Source organism: Myotis davidii, unplaced genomic scaffold (assembly GCF_000327345.1).
Source record: "Myotis davidii unplaced genomic scaffold, ASM32734v1 scaffold26, whole genome shotgun sequence".
NCBI classification, from domain to species: Eukaryota; Metazoa; Chordata; class Mammalia; order Chiroptera; family Vespertilionidae; genus Myotis; species Myotis davidii.
Genome location: NW_006299245.1, coordinates 2445932 through 2464298, shown reverse-complemented (window position 1 = coordinate 2464298; position 18367 = coordinate 2445932). Strand labels below are relative to the sequence as shown.

The 18367-nt window shown below is 39.9% G+C and overlaps 1 protein-coding gene across 1 annotated transcript in view; it reads right to left on the bottom strand.

Annotated features, from left to right (window-relative positions):
• ACSS3 (acyl-CoA synthetase short-chain family member 3) overlaps nt 1-18367 on the bottom strand; it is a gene marked incomplete at its 5' end in the record, with an annotated part of 161415 nt that overhangs the window by 117552 nt on the left and 25496 nt on the right. Inside the window, one exon of the mRNA XM_006774714.2 lies at nt 11647-11791. Coding sequence (XP_006774777.1) covers nt 11647-11791 — 145 coding nt within the window. The remainder of the gene's footprint in view (nt 1-11646; nt 11792-18367) is intronic.

Here is an 18367-nt window from a genome sequence, read left to right as displayed (position 1 = left end):
TTTTTTTTTTTTTTTATTCTGGGCCAGCTTTAGCTCTGAGGCTCCAGCTCTTAGGCCTCCGCTCCTGAAAGCAGGTATCTGGTTGGTTTCGGTTCTATAATCAAAACTCTGTATCAACTCCAGCTCTGAGATCCCAGCGGCTGAAAGCTGGTTTCTGGGGTTTTATTTAGCTTCTATATTTGTTACAATGTTTCTTAAACTGCAAGCTGAGAGGCTGGCAAGGCAGGCGGGGAACAATGGTTTCCTCCGTCACTGAAGCAAGCAAGCCTCATGTTCAGTTTAAGCTGCCTGGCTGCCGGCTGCCATCTTGGCTGGCAGTTAATTTGCATATCACCCTGATTAGCCAATGGGAAGGGTAGCGGTCGTATGCTAATTACCATGTTTCTCTTTTATTAGATAGGATATAATCTCCTATAAAGGCCAGATGATGTCACAGTGCATTATGTAATAAAAGACTTTATAACTACTACTATAATCCTTGGGGCTAATTCCAGCAGGTCATAAATGCAAGAAGTCCTCAAAAGATTGATGGGCTTCTATATTCAGCAGGGCTGAATCATATTACCTACTGCAGAAATAGCTGAAAGCATCTCCCCAAACCTGAAAATCTGCATATATTATTGCCTGCTGCCAACAGCTGAGGGCAGTTCCCCCAACCTGACAATTTTACTGTTTACCAAACTTTACCTTTAATATGTGTGTTTGCTTTGCTTTAGGGGAATTTGTGTTAATAAAAAACGAGGGGTCCAGAGATTCAGGGAACACATGGTTACTGAAGCTTGGTCTCCTCTGGCTCCCCCAAAAAATGCCTCCCAAATTTACATTTCATGTCTAGTCTCTTTATTAATTTACTCACAGCCCTTCTCCAGATTCCTGAACCCTTCTAGTTGCTGAGAAACACCCTGGCACTATGACAAGAGAATTAAGGCATCACAGGAAACATGTGGCCAAACTTAAAGGATTTGGGTTGCAGCACTCAGAACCGTATGCACCTTTCAAAAAGTCATTTAGTTCCAGCAAAACATCACTCACTATATGAAATTAATATTGTCATTTTTTTTACTTTATTGACAAATATTGACTTTCTAGATTTGCTTTCATCCTGTTCATAAGTCAGATATGGCTTTGTATATGTATAGGGTTTAAAAAGAATATCAAGGCCTAGTTATAACTTAAAGTAAAAATAATGTAAGCCAATACAAAAACTGTGTGAGAATGTTTTTCTTTTATACAGTGTTTGGACATGTCACAATTTTGAGAAAAACGTGGTTTCCTTGAGTTTTTCCTCATATGAAAAAGCAGAAGATGTGACCAGGAACCTTGCACCATTTGCATCAATCCTGCATTGATTATTTAATCAAAGCTTTAATTAAGCAAACACGTCTGGCCTTTTTACAGACAGTACATAAAACATGACAACTACCGGGGCTGCATCAACCACACTTCCCAGCATTCAGCTATGTTCCTGTTAACCTTTATGGTTTTGTTGGTCAATACATCCTGAAAGTCAATCAATATACAAAGGGCTCAGAGGGAACTTGTGAAATTCCCTGGAGGGTCAAGGACGTGCGATCACTGCAATAGCTGGGTCTGTCCCAATAGCATTAACATCATTCAACAGAAGGAGCCATACATCTCTTAAAAGTGAAAAATCCCCCAATATAATGCATACACTGGTAACTAATAAACAAAGCAAACACAGTTCATCACATATGCCAAGATTTTTATCATAAATACATATAAAAATAGATCAAATTTCTCATAAAGACTACATATGATAAAGTTAAGGTAATTCAGTTTTGCAATGGAAACAAAATTATCTTAAATCAAGTATGGCATGAGAAAATAAATAATCAATTTCCCCGAGTTCTCTAATCTTGACAATAATTCTATTGAGTGTAACCTTCCATTGATTTATTCACATTTATTTTACTTAATTATTACCAATGCACAAAACTGAGCATAAAACTGCCAAATGAAATAAAATAATGTTAACACCATCACTTCTCGTATCTACATATTTATTGATTTCAAAGTTTAAAATAAAATATTGTTGTTTCATACACTCAAAATATGATTCTATCCTTATATTTTTATTTGCATCACTCGAGCCACTCGATGTCTTTAATTTATGTTAATTAGCTTTATCCTCTGCTTGCTGTAAAAATTATGTCAAGTCAAATTATTTCACAGTTTCATGCATAATCAAAGGTCAGGAACTAAAAGTGTTTATGCATTCAGCTGTCGTAAAGTTGCTGACTATATTTCAGGTACAGACATGCTAGTCAATACATAACAAAATAAATGTTATTAATTCCTCCCACTTCCACTTGTAGGGACAATTTTTTTTCTTTTTCTATTCTGCTCCTTTTTGAATTTAAAAACTGCCTGTCTCCCTCCTCTACCTTTCGATAATCTTTTTGTTTTGTTTCCCCTTTAATTCATCTTGCTGGCCGAGAACTTGGGCCAGCAAAGACAATCAGTTTTGTCTTCAGAGTGCACAGCTTCATCATTAAGGATGTCAACTCCAAATCTTGAATAAACACACCTCCTGCAGTCCTTCAGAGACACCTGTAGGCAGACCCCCCTATGTCTGCAGCTCACATTTCTATCTTTCTATCATGACTTAGCTAATACATCACTTCCTCAGCAGTGCCTTCTCTGACCTGCTAGGGCCAGGTTGGTCCTTTCTTCTTTTGTGCTATGAATGCACAAAGCTTTCTTGCTATTTTATCATACAACTAGAGGCCCGGTACACAAAATTTGTGCAAAGGTAGGGTCCCTAGGCCTGGCTGGCAATCAGGGCTGTTTGAGGCCATCCTTTCCCAGCTGCCAGCTGCTGGCCAAGGTCTTCCTTTGTTCTGTGCCACCTCCTGGTGATCAGCGCACTTCATGGTGAGCGGTTGAACTCCTGGTTGTTCGAACCCCCGAGGGGACAATTTGCATATTAGCCTTTTATTATGAAGGACTGGTCTTGTCTTTTTCTCACCAGGCCAACTATGAACTCCTTAAATGAAGAAATTATCTTATTCATCTTTCTGACTCCACTGCTTACCACAGGAAACGACACATCATAGACATTCAATATGTGTCTGAGGAGTACATATCACTGAAGATGTCTTCTTCTCTATCTCTAGCACACTACCTATTGAGATTTTATTTTTACCTTCTTGTTGTTTTCCTGAGCTCAATATATACTGACATTAATGGGTTACACTCACTTATGTATAAGACCTGGTATTTATTTTGCCTTAAGAAATGTAAAAATAGTTGTGGCAGAAACTCCTACTTGTCCGTCAAATTTTGTCCAGCTTCTCTAGATTTCCCAGCCTTTCTTGCAGCCAATAGCCAAATGGGCTGTGCCAGGAGGTCATATATGACAGTTCTGAGAACAGGCCTTAAAACAGCACGTCAGACTGTTTGCATCCACCTCTGCCATCACAAGTGTTGGGAGACCCATACCTTTGTCTCAGCTTCAAAGATGAAGATGAAGGCAATGAACTTGGGAATGAAGGGACAGTAAGATTTTATCTGGGTCATGCCAAACTGGCCCTCATCATTTTTGCATTAGAAATGCTTTTTAAAATTTTTTTAGCCACTATACTATTGAGTATTTTTGTTTTAGCAGCTTAACCTTCAACCTAACATTTAAGAATTTAAAAAAAAAAAAGTCAGTTATTAGGCAATTTTAAATGATGAAAATCACCCAAGTAGATTTCTTATGCAATATAACTGAAAGAAAGAGAACTAAAGCACTTTTCCCAGGATTCGATGGGAAAATTATGCAATTCTTGGAGTGCAACATGAGAAACACTGCAAAAGCTGGGGAGCAAGCAGGGCATTTACAGTGGCTACGCTGCTAGGTAGAATCGGACTTTTTTCAAACCCGGTAGGTGCAGTCAGAGATCCAAGGTAAGACACATACATGAAATAGCTCCCACACGGCACAAGCCACATCCTATCCTTCAATTGCCCACAGATTAGCAAATGCTGCTACTGTTAAGGGGATTTAAAATAAGTGGTGCCTATTCATTTTTCTCCTGGACCTTAGTCATCTCCTGGTTCCCCTTGGCCTGCTAACATGGTAATAATTCTATAGAAGAATAAATAGTTAAAATATCTGTATGGGCCCTTGAGAAAAGTGCAACAAAAATGGCCAAGAAGCACGGGGAAAGGAGCTCAAGTTCACTAGACATTAGGGCAAAGCAACTTAAAGCCACAATGCAGCCCTGGCTAGTGTGGCTCAGTTGACTGAGCACAGTTCAGTGCACCAGGGATTGCTGGTTTGTCTCTTGGTCAGGGGCTCTGGTTGCAGGCTCTATCCCAGTGACGGCGAACCTTTTGAGCTCGGCGTGTCAGCATTTTGAAAAACCCTAACTTAACTCTGGTGCCGTGTCACATATAGAAATTTTGTGATATTTGCAACCATAGTAAAACAAAGATTTATAGTTTTGATATTTATTTTATATATTTAAATGCCATTTAACAAAGAAAAATCAACCAAAAAAATGAGTTCGCGTGTCACCTCTGATACGCGTGTCATAGGTTCACCATCACTGCTCTATCCCATGTAAGCGGCATGCAGGAGGCAGCAGATGGATGTTAGCTCGCATTGGTGTATGTTTCTATCTCTCTCTTCCTCTCCCTTCCTCTATGAAATAAATAAAAATATGTTGTTGTTGTTTTTAAAAAAGGAGATAAGAAATATAGGTTGAAGTTGCAGGCCAATATCCCAAATGACAGAACAACCAAACAACCAATCAAAGCGTAATATGCTAATGATATGCTAAGGCAGCTCAACCACTTGCTATGACGTGCACGGACCAACAAGGGGCAAATGCTCTGATTGGTAGGTTAGCTTGCTGCTGGGGTCCGGCGATCAGAACTGAGCGAGAGGGAGGGACCATGGGGAGGGCTCCAAGACATGCCCTGGAGCCCTCCCCACGGTCCCTCCCTGGCTGGCCAACCTCCCACGTCCCTCCCCGGCCCTGATATTGCACCGATGGGGTCCCTTGACCTGGCCTGCTCCCTCTTGCAATCTGAGACACCTCAGGGGATGTCAGAGAGCTGGCCAGGCCGAGGGACCCCATTGGTGCATGAATTTTGTGCACCAGGCCTCTAGTAATAACATAATGCAATATCACTACACATTCATCAGAAAGGCCAAAATTGAGACTTGGGATTCTCAATGCTAAGTGTGACAACCAGCATGCTCATATACCAGAAGTGGCATACACATTGGTACAACCACTCTGGAAGACTGTTTGACATTATCTACTCAAACTGAACACAAACACATTCCATCAACCAGCCATCTCACTTTTGAAAACAGTCCCAAAGAAATGCATACATTTTGTCACAAAAATCGGTGCACAAATATATATACAGCAGCAGCATTTGTAATAGCCCAAAACTAGTCACTACCCAAATGATCAAATTCGTACACGGGTAGGGTCCCTAGGACTGGCCAGCTATCAGAGCTGATCAGGTTCACTGCCTCCTGCCTCCTGGCCTCCTCCTTCCCTCACCACCCATGCACCACCACCATGCAGTCCCCTCCTCCTGTTCCCCTCACTCCCTCAGCGGCCCGCCAGCCATGTTCCATGCCGACCCCTGGTGGTTAGTGCCCTTCATAGCGAGTGATCAAGCTTGGCGGAGGGTTCTCTTGCTCTCCCCTCTGCTCCTTCACCAGCAGCAGTGTTAACATGGCAACGTTGGGAAACACGGCCACAGCTCCTTCTTCTGAGTCCAGTTTAAGAACCCATTGTGGCCCTCGAGTCAAAAAGTTTGCCCACCCTTGTGATAGATAGATGATGATAGATAGATAGATAGATAGATAGATAGATAGATAGATAGATTGATTCAAAGTTCAAAACAGGTTAACCTCATCATAGGTGGACTTTTAATGTCTGGATATAATCATGTGAGGGTGTGAGGGGAGAATGACTAAGGGGACGCCTGATAAGGGCTTCTAGGGGACTGGGAATATTCTCTCTGGTTATATGACAGATCTTGCATGCCCATGTTTTATTTGTGAAAATCTAATAAGCTTTGCCGCTATAATCTATGCACTAGTCTGAATGTATGTTACATTTCAATAAAAGGTTTTTACAAATTACATGTTAGGAAAAATCATACATTAACCACTCTAAGAGTTCAGTCTTATACTAGCATCACCCACCTATTTACCAAGCATGCAAAGGGTGATTTACCTTACAGAGATAGCTTTCGGTGGAGCTGACAGTTACACAAATGAAGCTGTTATTGCTTTTTTAGGAAATTTAAGGAAAGGAAACTGGTAATGGGCACTGTTGTATCCTTTCCCCTCAACAAGGCAATCACTGGCAGGACTGATTTTCTGCATTGTCTGGATTTTGTGTTTTAGGTTTTTACTTGAGGAAGTACTGATGATGTGACAGACAAAAGGATATCATATTACCTCACCCTGCCATATTTCCGAGACAGTGGGATCCACACTTTGAAGAGAGCATCCCAAAGGGCAGAGATTGAAAGGAGGACTTCTCCTGAGACATGACCCTAGGTTTCAGAGTAGTTGTCTCCTCTAAATTATTCAACCTTCATAATTGAACCGCTGCTGTAATTATATTTCCCAAATTACTTTTAGTAGAGATAGCAGACACTTTCAGTTTAAATTAAATCAGGAAAATTTAGCACTCACTGGGCTTTATCAAATTCTCCTGCATACACATATTTTTAAAAAAATTCTCGAATGCCCTTTAGGAGATTGTGTTCTCCTTTAGTGAATAAATGTATAAAAAATGTATAATTGTATTGATATAAATAAAACAAATTTACCAGAGACAAAGGTAAATTTGAAATAAAATCAGAGTTGAACAAATTAAATTCAATGTAGGAATTCCTAAAAACGATAAACACTGTATATGATATATGCAAACACATACAAAGAAACTTTCACACATGCACACTTTTTATTTCACTGAGATTTGATATAGCTACTAACTTGAACAGAGTTAAGAAAAGAGGGACACAACAAACATATACCCATCTCCTGGAATACAGATCTGAGTTGTGTAGGTGGGAAATTCAAAAAGGAAATATTCATCCTAAACTGCCAAGCCAAATATTTAAAAAAGCTAAAATCTTTTACAGATATTAAGAAGTTAGAATTTACTTGGAAAGATCAAGTTCTATTACCGATGCAATTTAAAGATAAGAATTTTCTGCAATAAAGGAAATTAGAGTCACTTAGGAATCTCAAATGGTATTTCATTCATCCATTCCTTCTTCATTCAACAAATATTTACTATGTACCAAGCACTGTTCCTGTAAACAAAACAAAAATCCCTGCCCTCATGGAACTTACATCCTACAAGAGAAAACAACACTCAACTGCTTCCAGCAGATGGCGAGGAAGAACAAAGGCTCTCGGGGAATGAAGCAGGCCTGGAGAGCCCGCTGTAGGGGCCAGGGCAGCTGGGGAGAGCAGGACAGCAAGGTGGCCACAGGAGTAGGTTACAGGAGCCAGATCACAATAAACCACAGGTCACAGAGTTGGATTTTGTTGTCTTCTCTCCACTGCCTTCAGGATAAAATACAAATACAGAGTGTGGCACTCTCAGTCCTCCAGTCTGCCTCACTCCAGCCTCCTCTCTCCCTAAAATCGCTTGTGCTGCACTTTACCAAATCCACTGTGGGCACCAGGCTCTCTCTTCCCCGAGTATCCCTGTATGTCCTGTTCCTTCAGCTGCAAGAACTTCTCCCCCGTTTTCCCTTCCCACTTTTGGTCCTCTGTGCTAATGTTAGGTACTGACTCTTCCAGAAAGCCTTCTTGTGTCCTATTGTGGTAGGCAGTTACACATAAACTGAGCACGGGTGATGGGCCAGGGACAGAAGGTCACCAGGGCAGAAAGCCCTGGGTGACAGTTTTTCCAGGACAAAACTGGAAAAACAAGAACCTCACCCCCAGGGAAACCTTCTCTCCCCTAGCATATCGCTGGTCATGGGGTTTGGATCCGCTGATCTTTCATATCACTGTTCATTCGGTTTAGACCCCCTGACCTTTCTTCCCTAGAAATAACATCTAGGCCTCAGTTGTGTTTCAGCTACAGACCCAGAAAAGCAACAGAACCAGGCAAGGGACTCCATGGCTAAGGTCAGGATCAGATGTAATGAATAATGACCCCCTGCCCGGGTGCTGACCAATCAGCGGAGACCCAGATCCTGAAGGGACACACCTGGAAAGCTGCTGAATATTCTATTGAGATCCTCTCCCGGGATCAAATAATGACCCCCTGCCCGGGTGCTGACCAATCAGCGGAGACCCAGATCCTGAAGGGACACACCTGGAAAGCTGCTGAATATTCTATTGAGATCCTCTCCCGGGATCACCCCTAAAATCTCCACCCTTAAACCCTTAGGACAGAGGACCTAGGACACTTTCTCTTCCCAGGAGCTCCCCCCACCTGCTTTATCCCCCTTCTATCCCCCCAGGCACGTTACCTTTACCTTCCTCCCTCCTAAGCTCCAAGGACCCTTCTTTTGCCTCTGTAATTTGTTTCCTGAGCCCATTTCTTCTACCACTCATTTCTTCCACCTATGTGATATTCTAAATAAATGTTCTCTTATAGTTTGGGTCTTGGCTCTGAATTCTTTCTTAGCCAGAACTCAAGTACTGCGATTGCTGAACCCAGGTCCTGTCTTACCCCTCTGGTCTCACACCACCGCCAACACTATGAACTCCTGGCTGAGCTGAGGGTTTTCCCATGTTTCCACAGAATATAACATTACCCCCATCATGTTCTTTAGCGTGTTTACATGCTACTGTAACCCCTTGAAAATAAGGAATGGGTCCATTTGCCTGGTATCTTATGCTCCTAACAGGGTTTGGCATATAAAATAAATATTTGTTGAATGAATGCCGGATCTTAAACCAGGCTCAAATCTCTCTATAGAAAACTTAAAGCGTTATTTACATTATCAGATCTACATAAAGATGGCGATTTTGGAAAAAGCTCTAATTCTGAATCATTCTGTAAAATCTCCAGTTCTTTCATGTCACTGAACCAATGTAGCCTTCAACTAGTTGGTTCCCTAATTAAATAAGAAATACCAAGTGCAGTTTTACCTAGCCAGAAGCTCCCAGTAGAAATGAGAGGGGAGATTAAAACAAGTAGAGTGCAAAGACACTTCTTTTTGTTTGTTTGCAATGGCATTACCCATTAAATCCTCCTCCGTCTTCTCTACTTAATAAAATAAAGGCCACAGGCAACCAGGAGCTGGTAATCAAAGTGCAGCACAATGTGTTTCTCTTTCCGAGCAGGTCCTCCTTCAGTTCTTTGGAGAAGAAAGCCTGGGGACTCAGGCTGTCAGCAGGGGACAGAAGCAGACCTTTAAGTGCTCGATGACAAGCTGAACTGAAAGCAATAAACCAGTACAAACCTCAAAAGGAACTGAAGCTACATTTAATATTGGAAAATCAAGATGAGTAAGCAAAACAGCTTCTAAGTCAAATGTGGACATGTATTTATCATATATAGGTATGTAATTGGTTAAAAAGAAAATGTAAATGAGAAGAACAACAATCATTATTTAACTCTTCTGTTTTTAGGTTTCTCTGAAGCCTTTTCTTTGACTCTGATGTTTGGCTATGTATCAAATATAATATGTTGATATAGATAACATTTTTCTAATATGTAAATTAGATTCATAATCTGTATACCAATTAAAATTTACTAGTATACAAGGCCTAATAATATCAAATGGGAGTGTGACAATATGCGTAAAGAGGAGTAAGTTTTGAATCAAAGAATAAACCTTCTAAAAATGCAAACTTAAAATAAAATATGGAATTAATAGGTTATCAAGACACTGATGCTGAATTATTAAGGCAGAGCCTCAAATGGATAACAAAGTCATTCACTTGGCGTGCATATCCTCCTCAACCCTAAGAGAAGCTCTGTCTCTGTATAGTTTATTCAGAAAATACACAGTTCCAGCTTACAGACCAATCTAAAGTATCCAATAGTATATTTACAGAACTATTTTGTTTGTTCTGTCTTGGGCTATCTATTTCTTATCAGATTGGAATTCCTCAAGAATAAGTACTAGAGGGAGGCAGGGCCCCAATTCCTACTCTGTCAATCTAGACGGAAACTGATTCAAGGCAGCAACTCTAATTTCCAGACAAATTGTGGGCTCTCTTTAACTCTCCCCTGCTGCCTCTTCTACCTTGCGATGTGCCATTTTTCTGAGTCTCTTTCCTTTCCATAAATCCCTCAGTGTTTAAATCAGCTGAAGCTGGGATTATCACCCAGTCTGAGCAAAACTGGCTTCTGTTTTTTCTCTTGACAGCGACAAGTCAGGATGGGGAGGCCATTGCTTTGTCTCAGTTGCCGTTCTTGAATTCTCTTAGAAGGCTAAACAGCAACATTGTGGGCACAAAAGGATGTAATTTCAGAGTCAGAGGAAGTTGAGCAAACTTCCTAAGAACTGAATGGAAGCCCTAAATAGGTTTTAAAAAAAAAAGCAAAAGAAGAATATGTGATTCAAAAAGCCTTAATTTAAAAGCAAATTGCTTGAAAACCCTGGCATGACAGACTATTCAACCAGTAGTTGTTAACTAGCGGTAATTTTGACACCCAGGGGACATTTAGCAGCATGTGGAGTCCTTTATGACCATCCCAGTGGGCGGGAGGGGTGCTGCTGACATCTAATGAGTAGAAAATGGGGTGCTAAACATCCTACAATGTACATAACAGCACCCACAACAAAGAATTCTCTGGTTTATAATGTCAAAAGTGTCAAGATTGAGATAACCTGTCCTACACTACTATTTCCCTTTAAATCAGATATAAATGCCCCACAGAGCTAAAATAACTCTCCCCCAGTCCACAATACCCAGACACTGTTATGATTGCCTCTGAAACCTCATTTCTACCCTAATGTTCAAAGAAAGTCTCAAAACTCATCTGTCAATATCACGATTCACCTAAGAACTACACAGGTGGGGAAAAACTGAAAAAGAATCAATAGGGGAAAGGAATGAGTCCAGGCAAAGAGCTGTAAAGGGCCAGGAGTGCCTGAAGGAGTGATAGGACACCCAGGGTGAAAATACAGTTGTGTTCATGGCCACGAATATTGAGAAATAAAACTATGAGGGATGCTGTGATCAGAATCCAACGTGTCTGATACATCACAGCAGCCCATATTTTACTTTCTGAATAACAGTAATCTTTAAGGAAAAAAAAATTTAAGTGGGGTAAAGAAATATGTTGTTTCTTAGAAAAAAAAAATCTCTGGTGTCAGTTTAGGTGAAGATCTGACATGAGCAGACCTGGTAATAAGGAAGTTAGGAGTCAGCCTCAATAGTACAAAAGCTAAATTAGAATAGCTGGATGGAGGTGATGGCAATAAAGATGGAAAACAAAGAGCAGAGAGGATTTAAACCTATTCTTAGGGATTTCCAGTTCTGTAAAATAGAACTTTAAGGGATAGAAACACTTTAAAAGAGTTAACACATCTCTATGTCCACTGTGCATCAAAGGAAAATTATGGTAACATGTCAATGGATTAAGAGAAGTAAAGGTTATTCAAGGATCTTGTATGCTATTTGAATAATTTCCCTATGACTTCTAAATAACATATACAGAAAATGTAAGATATTACCTGCTCCAGGACTTCTTTATAGGTAATAGTTGCTTTAGTGTTTGTAACAGGACTGTCATAGATGATAGCAATCTTATCTCCTTTGCCATTTTCAATATGACGATCAATGGCATTATAACAAATGTTAAGCATGCCTTCCACAAACCTGAAAAATAATTGGAAAGTAAAAGTAAATGAGTCTTTTCAAAAGATATTGTTGCTTAGTTAGCTTCGTACATTTCTCGTTTGGCAGAGCTGCCCTTAAAACACCACTTCCCTCTGCATGTTATGCTAGGTAATGATAGCTATAAACTGGATATGCAAGATGACACAGAGTGGCATTTTTATTTTATTTTAATGATTGTGTATTTATTTTGATGTGCACTAAAAAAGTACCTCGCACTTCTAGGTGATATCTTTGTGGATTGTATTGCTTAGGATGAAACTAGAGTATAGAGCAATAAAATAATCTACATGGATGAAAGGAATTGTATATAAGTGCAGCACAGACACAATAGGCGGAGGGAACAAATGGTAGATGTATGACTGAAGACTGGGTATGGGCTGTAAAAAAACAAACTTACTGGAAAACTCAAGTCTTCTTTGAAAGATATTTAGATGATAGATAGATAATAGACAGATAGCTAGATAGGACATTAGTTTCAATTAAATATATCTCCAACTGCATAAATATAGGTGAGCTCTTTCCACATGTTGGAAATGCTTCATCATTTGAATAAAAAATGGGCATGCACATAAAATTTTAATTTTTAAGAACTTTTACAATTAAGTACTTTTCACCTCATAGTTGATCAATGTCTTCTTATGAAAATACAGGCATCATGTATAGATGAAGATACTTTATAAGAAAATACAGCTAATTTTTTTTAAAAAAGGCTAGTCATTTACCACTTTTTGAGGAGGAAGGGATTAAAATAAAAATACAAGCACAAAAAATGCTCCATTTGTCAGACTAGCAAACATTATAACAATGCCAAATAACAGGGAGGGGAAAATAGTGAAGCAACAAGAAAAAGTCCTGTTAAATAGCTGAGTTTCACCTTAAAGTATTCATTCAAAGAGCCTTGTGTGAAATTAAGCAGAAATTAAGAATAGCTATAGATATAGTGGCAGCATTACGAAGGAGCAGATTCAGAACGCAGCAGCAGGAGGGATCATTTCATCACAATCAAACAATGATAAATACTTCAATAATACTGAATTTGACAACCTTATAGCATAGCACAGGAAGTGGTTAATATAATCACTCTGAATTACAAGTGTGAGAGCTTCAATATTTGTTCAAAAATATTGACCTAGCCAGTTTGCTTAGTGATTAGAACTCAGGCCCTTGGACTGAAGGATTGTAGGTTCAATTCCAGCCACGGGCGTGTATCTCAGTTACAGGCTGATCCCTGCCCAGGTTGGGGAGTGTGTGGGAAGCAACCAATCAATGTATCTCTCTCACATTGATGTTTCTATCTCTCTCTAAGTATCAATGGAAAAAATATCTTCGGGTGAGATATAATAAAATTAATATCTTTATTAATATATACTAATAAAATGGTAATATGCTAATTAGACTGGACAGCCTTCCAGACAAAGCCACAGTGGAGGGGGCGCCAAGGCAGAGGTGGTTACGGACAATCAGGCTGGCAGGGGAGAGCAGTTAGGGGCAACCAGACCAGCAAGGAGGGCAGTTAGGGATGACCAGGCTGGCAGGGGAGGGCAGTTAGGGGCAGCCAGGCTAACAGGGAAGGGCAATTAGGGGTGACCAGGCTGGCAGGGGAGGGCAGTTAGGGGCATCAGGCAGGCAGGCAGAGTGGTTAGGGGCGATTAGGGAGGCAGGCAGATGAGTGGTTAGGAGCCAGCAGTCCGGGAATGGGAGAGGGTGCAGGCCGGGCTGAGGGACCCCTCCAATGCCCCCGTGCATGAATTTTGTGCACTGGGCTTCTATTTATGTATAATACTTGAAATAGATTGTGTTGTATAGTTTACCTTTTATTCATTATTTACCTTTTTAAAAATCATGTCTAGATATATATAATTTCATTATTTATTGTCTTTCCCTCTCCCCACTTCCTGGAGTGAAGAACAACTGCCTTGGTTTTGGGCTCATCCATGTGACTTGCCTTGGGTAATCATCAGACACAATACAAGTAGAGGCCTGAAAGCCCTGGACAACCGGGCTTGCTGTACTGTACCTCAGCCTTCTCCTGCAGAAGAACCTCCAAGTATTACCACTGCCTCTTCCTCAGCCAGAATGAATATTTGCAGGTGGGAACAGAGCCCGAAAGAAGTAAGAAGCCCAATCTAGCCAGATACATGTCTTGGAGCAATGTTTCCAGTTACACACATCCTAGATCAGCTGATCCCATGACAACCAACAGGCACTAGCAATAGCTGCTGAGCATTTCATGATTTGGAAATTTTTATGGTTATTTGATATGCAGCATAATTGCAGCCATAATTCACTAATACACCAAAACAAAGGTAAAGTTTACTCAACATCTGTGGCAAAATAAGAAGAGATGTTCTATAAAAATTCCCTACAGGATATTTATGTATTTTGTTGTTGTTATTTTTGCTTTTGTTTCTGAAAATACATTTTAGGCACATGGAAGATTGACTTGCTGGAACATGTCCTGATGTCATTATTCTTTTTCCCTTTATCTACAACATCTTCTCTACCAACTTTTGTGCTCAATATTTAGTCATGTTTATGACATATCACAAAAAAGGGCCCTCTCAATTCCAAATACTCATGGAAAATTCACTTTATCTACTATCTCTTTTCTTGTTCCTTCTCAATATATTTTGGAGGAGGTCATCAAGAGGATAAGACCCTTGAGCTTAACCCAGACTATTGGTGTTTCCCCATTCATTCCCAAACTAGCAGCCTTTTCAAAGAAATAACCTTGAGGAAGTAAGGTGTTGTTGAGACCATCTGGACTGAATATATGACTGAACCCAGTTAAGGCCTCTATATAATCATTTAAGATTCTTGTGGGTGGATGTGAAGATCTATGTATCTTGCAGCTATCCAAGACAAGCCTGGTATTGTAAGTTCTCTTGCTTATTAAACTACAACCTAACAATCTGGAATGCCCTGCCTTTGTGTATGTATGTGGGGTTAGGGGTCAGTTTGCAAAACAACAATATATTTCATGGAATATTCTTCCTTTGCCAAATTTTTAAATGGCAGTAAGCTCTAACATTCTATACCCATCCCTTTACTCACTCCATATACATTCTCTAAGGGATATCTACACTCTTATGGTTTCAACCTCCATCTTTAACACTGATCCCCTTTCTGAGTTCCATACACTCTAACCAATAGCCTTCTGGACATTTATACTTGAAAAAATATGTCCAATTATAATCATTTTCAGCCAGCCTCCAGCCCATAACCCATTCTGTCAGCCTAAAATACAAGAACCAGTTCAAGACACAAAAGTATTTATTTGGGAATCCAAGAATGGCAATTTTCAGGGTAAACAGATTTAGGTAGAAATCCAAAGAGTGTCCAGATTACAGAAGAAGGAATCATGTTTTTGTATGAAAAGAAAGAAAGAAAGAAAGAAAGAAAGAAAGAAAGAAAGAAAGAAAGAAAGAAAGAAAGAAAGAAAGAAAGATGAAGTGAGTTGGTTTTAAAGGAGTTCATTGGCACTAACAAAGCTAGATTTGTACAGTGGGGCCTTGACTTATGAGTGTCCGGACTAACGAGTTTTTCTAGTTACAAGCCATCTCTCAGCCGATTTTTTGCTTTGAGTTGCGAGCTAAAATTCGGGTTACGAGCCAGCTTCAGATACCCCACCGCTAGTTGGCGCAGCGAAGGTCACAGTGAATGCCACAACATCAGCCCAGCATCACATGTCTCACTCGTTCACTTTATGATTTGACATACAAGTAATTTGAGTTACGAGCTCCATCACGGCATGAATTAAACTCGTTAAGTCAAGGCCCCACTGTACCTCATTGATTGGTCAAGTGAAATGGTCACTAGGTAAAATTTCACTTTTGTCGGTCCTGTCAACAGAAAATTCTCACTCTTGCCGACATGGAATGTGGGTGGTTTGGCCCCATTCAAAGGTTCAGAAAGCAGGACATACTAGACAGTTCCTCTGTAATGGCCGCTCCGGCTCCATTTTAAAATGGCTTCACTTATGTCAACTTTCACATTTCCCCCTTCTGATCAAGGTATTTTTTCAAAAGGATCACAGATTAACCATTGGAGTGGCTTTTCTCAATTTCCTCATGTGTTCACATTGTGATCTCCTGTCACCAGGAATGTTCATATCTGGTACGTCATATTCATGTAGGAGAGAAACTGGTTTTCTTTGGAGCCTTTAGACCACATTGGAGCAATAGCAGTGCCAAACTGAGGAAGGCTTGCCATCCAGTTCTATGAAATAAAAGTTAGCAGAATTCAGCATAGGTAGTTGAATCATTTTCAATCTTGTCTTTTAATTGTCCATCTAAGATTTTATGTGGATTAAAAATCACTTCAAAATGTTGTGCTACCATTATTTTTGTGAAGTTCTTATAGTATTGTGAAAGATAGTAGATATCTACACTAATACAAGAGAAAGATGCAAATTGACCATACCTTCACAACACCCACCAGCCAGTCAGGAGTGATTATGCAAATTAACCCAACAAAGATGGCAGGTTAATTTGCATATGCAGGAGCCAAGCAGCTGAGGGTGTTCCACACCAGCCCAGCTGCTGCAGGCCTCTGGGCAGCATGGGAAGGCAGGGGAACGAAGGCAGAAATGCTGCTCCGGGCCTCTGGGAAGTATGGGAAGGCAGAAAGGTGGCTCCAGGCTGGAACAAAGGAATAAAGGCGGCTCCAGCCTGAGCGAAGGCGGTGCCAGCAGCCAGGGAAAGGAAAGCCCATTCTTGCACGAATCTTTGTGCATCGGGCCTCTAGTAAGTTTAATTATAGCAATTATTCTTAAAATTAAAAACAGGACACAAATTCCAAATAGTAGAATAATTCTAAACCACGAGGCTGTCCTTTTTAAACAGGTCAAAAACACAAAAGCTTTCTAGAGGCACCTATAACCAATGGACTTATTCTCTGATTTTGTGCGATTGTGTTTCAATCTATCCTGAAGAATTTATTCAAGCATACAGGTGGTGCCACAGACATCACCACCTTATTTTGCTAGAATATAGTCAAAAGCAATACAGTTATGTGAAACAGCTTGAGAAAGTAAATTTAAAGATATTTCTAGAGCAGCCATGGCTTTGGCGATACATTCAGCAATATCCCCTAAAGTCCTAATGTTTTAGGCAAATTTCTGTCCGTTTATTCAATTATGCCAATACCCCACCACCATGGAAATAAAATTCTCAAGAATCTTATTTCTTCATTATCAGAGACATCACCTGGCAATTCTCATTTTGTGCTGTGATGTAAACTTAAGGGTGATGACCAATCCTGAGTCTCTGATTGACTACATAATGAAATAAAAATGTAACCAGTAATCCAACTGTGCAGTAACTTCCCAGTAGGTAAGAATTTAACCAACTCCACCATAGATTTTTCTGCCAAGTACAAGTGAAAATAAATCCTAATGGGAGACAGATAATGGAGTTATGATAATGAAATTGACTGAAGTAAGGGTCTGAAGGGAGTAGGCACAGTGAATTGTTGTAGAGCCAGCCACACATTATAGACCTGTTGAATCACCTCACTGGTGAAATGAGTTCCCCAGTCATTATGAAGTTCAAGAGGGGTTCCCCTATAACAGGGATACTTTTCTGTAACAGAATATCAGCTAAAGAAAAAGCAGTAGCCTGTCTACAAGGAGAGCAGATGCTTACTGAACTCATTCAAATAACAGCATTGCTATGAAATAAGAATACTAATTGAGTTTCTGAAATCCAGAGGGATAAGGTAGAGTGAAAAGTTACTGTTTCACTTTTGTTCACAAAGATATACTTTACCAAACTGCTCTGAAGTCGCAGATAGCTAAAAAGAAAAAGTTTCCTTAAATGCAGTTCAGTGGTATGACCTGAAAGTTATCAGAGACTTGTATTCTAACGTATTTGTCAGTCCTTTCCATGAATTTCTCTGAAGATGAAACATCAAAGTAAAATAGTAACTGTCTATAAATGACAAAACTTAAAAATGCCCATTTTTAAAGGTAGATGAGTGTTCATCACAAATAAATTGACAGAGTAGACCGGTTTATGTGGCTCAGTGGTTGAGTGTTAGCACATGAACCAGGAGGTCACGGATAGATTCCCAACCAGGGCACATGCCTATGTTTCAGGCTCCATCCCCAGGAAATGGCATGCAGGAGGCAGCCTATTGATGTTTCTCTCTCACTGATGCTTCTATCTCTCTATTCTTCTCCCTTCCTCTCTAAAATCAAAAAAAGTATATATTTTTCAAAAATAAATTGACAAAAAATTTTGTTATTTCTGTAATATACCCATTATGAGAGATAATTGGAATTATGACTGATATTATATCAGGTCACATCAGAATTTAGGAATGTTGAGGCATAAGGCAAACACATTGGCATAATGATTATTTAGAATCAAAGTTAATTGAAAATCAGCAAATAAAAGGACATTTTAACCATCCTTTGTCTCCTGGAAGCAAGAAATACATCTCCCCTATAAAAGGTGTTTTCCCTTCACCTGGAGACTGAGAGAAGCATTTGTATCACCAGAGTCAGAGAAGTGAAGGCTGAGAAGCCTATCCTATCTAATAATAGACAAAGAT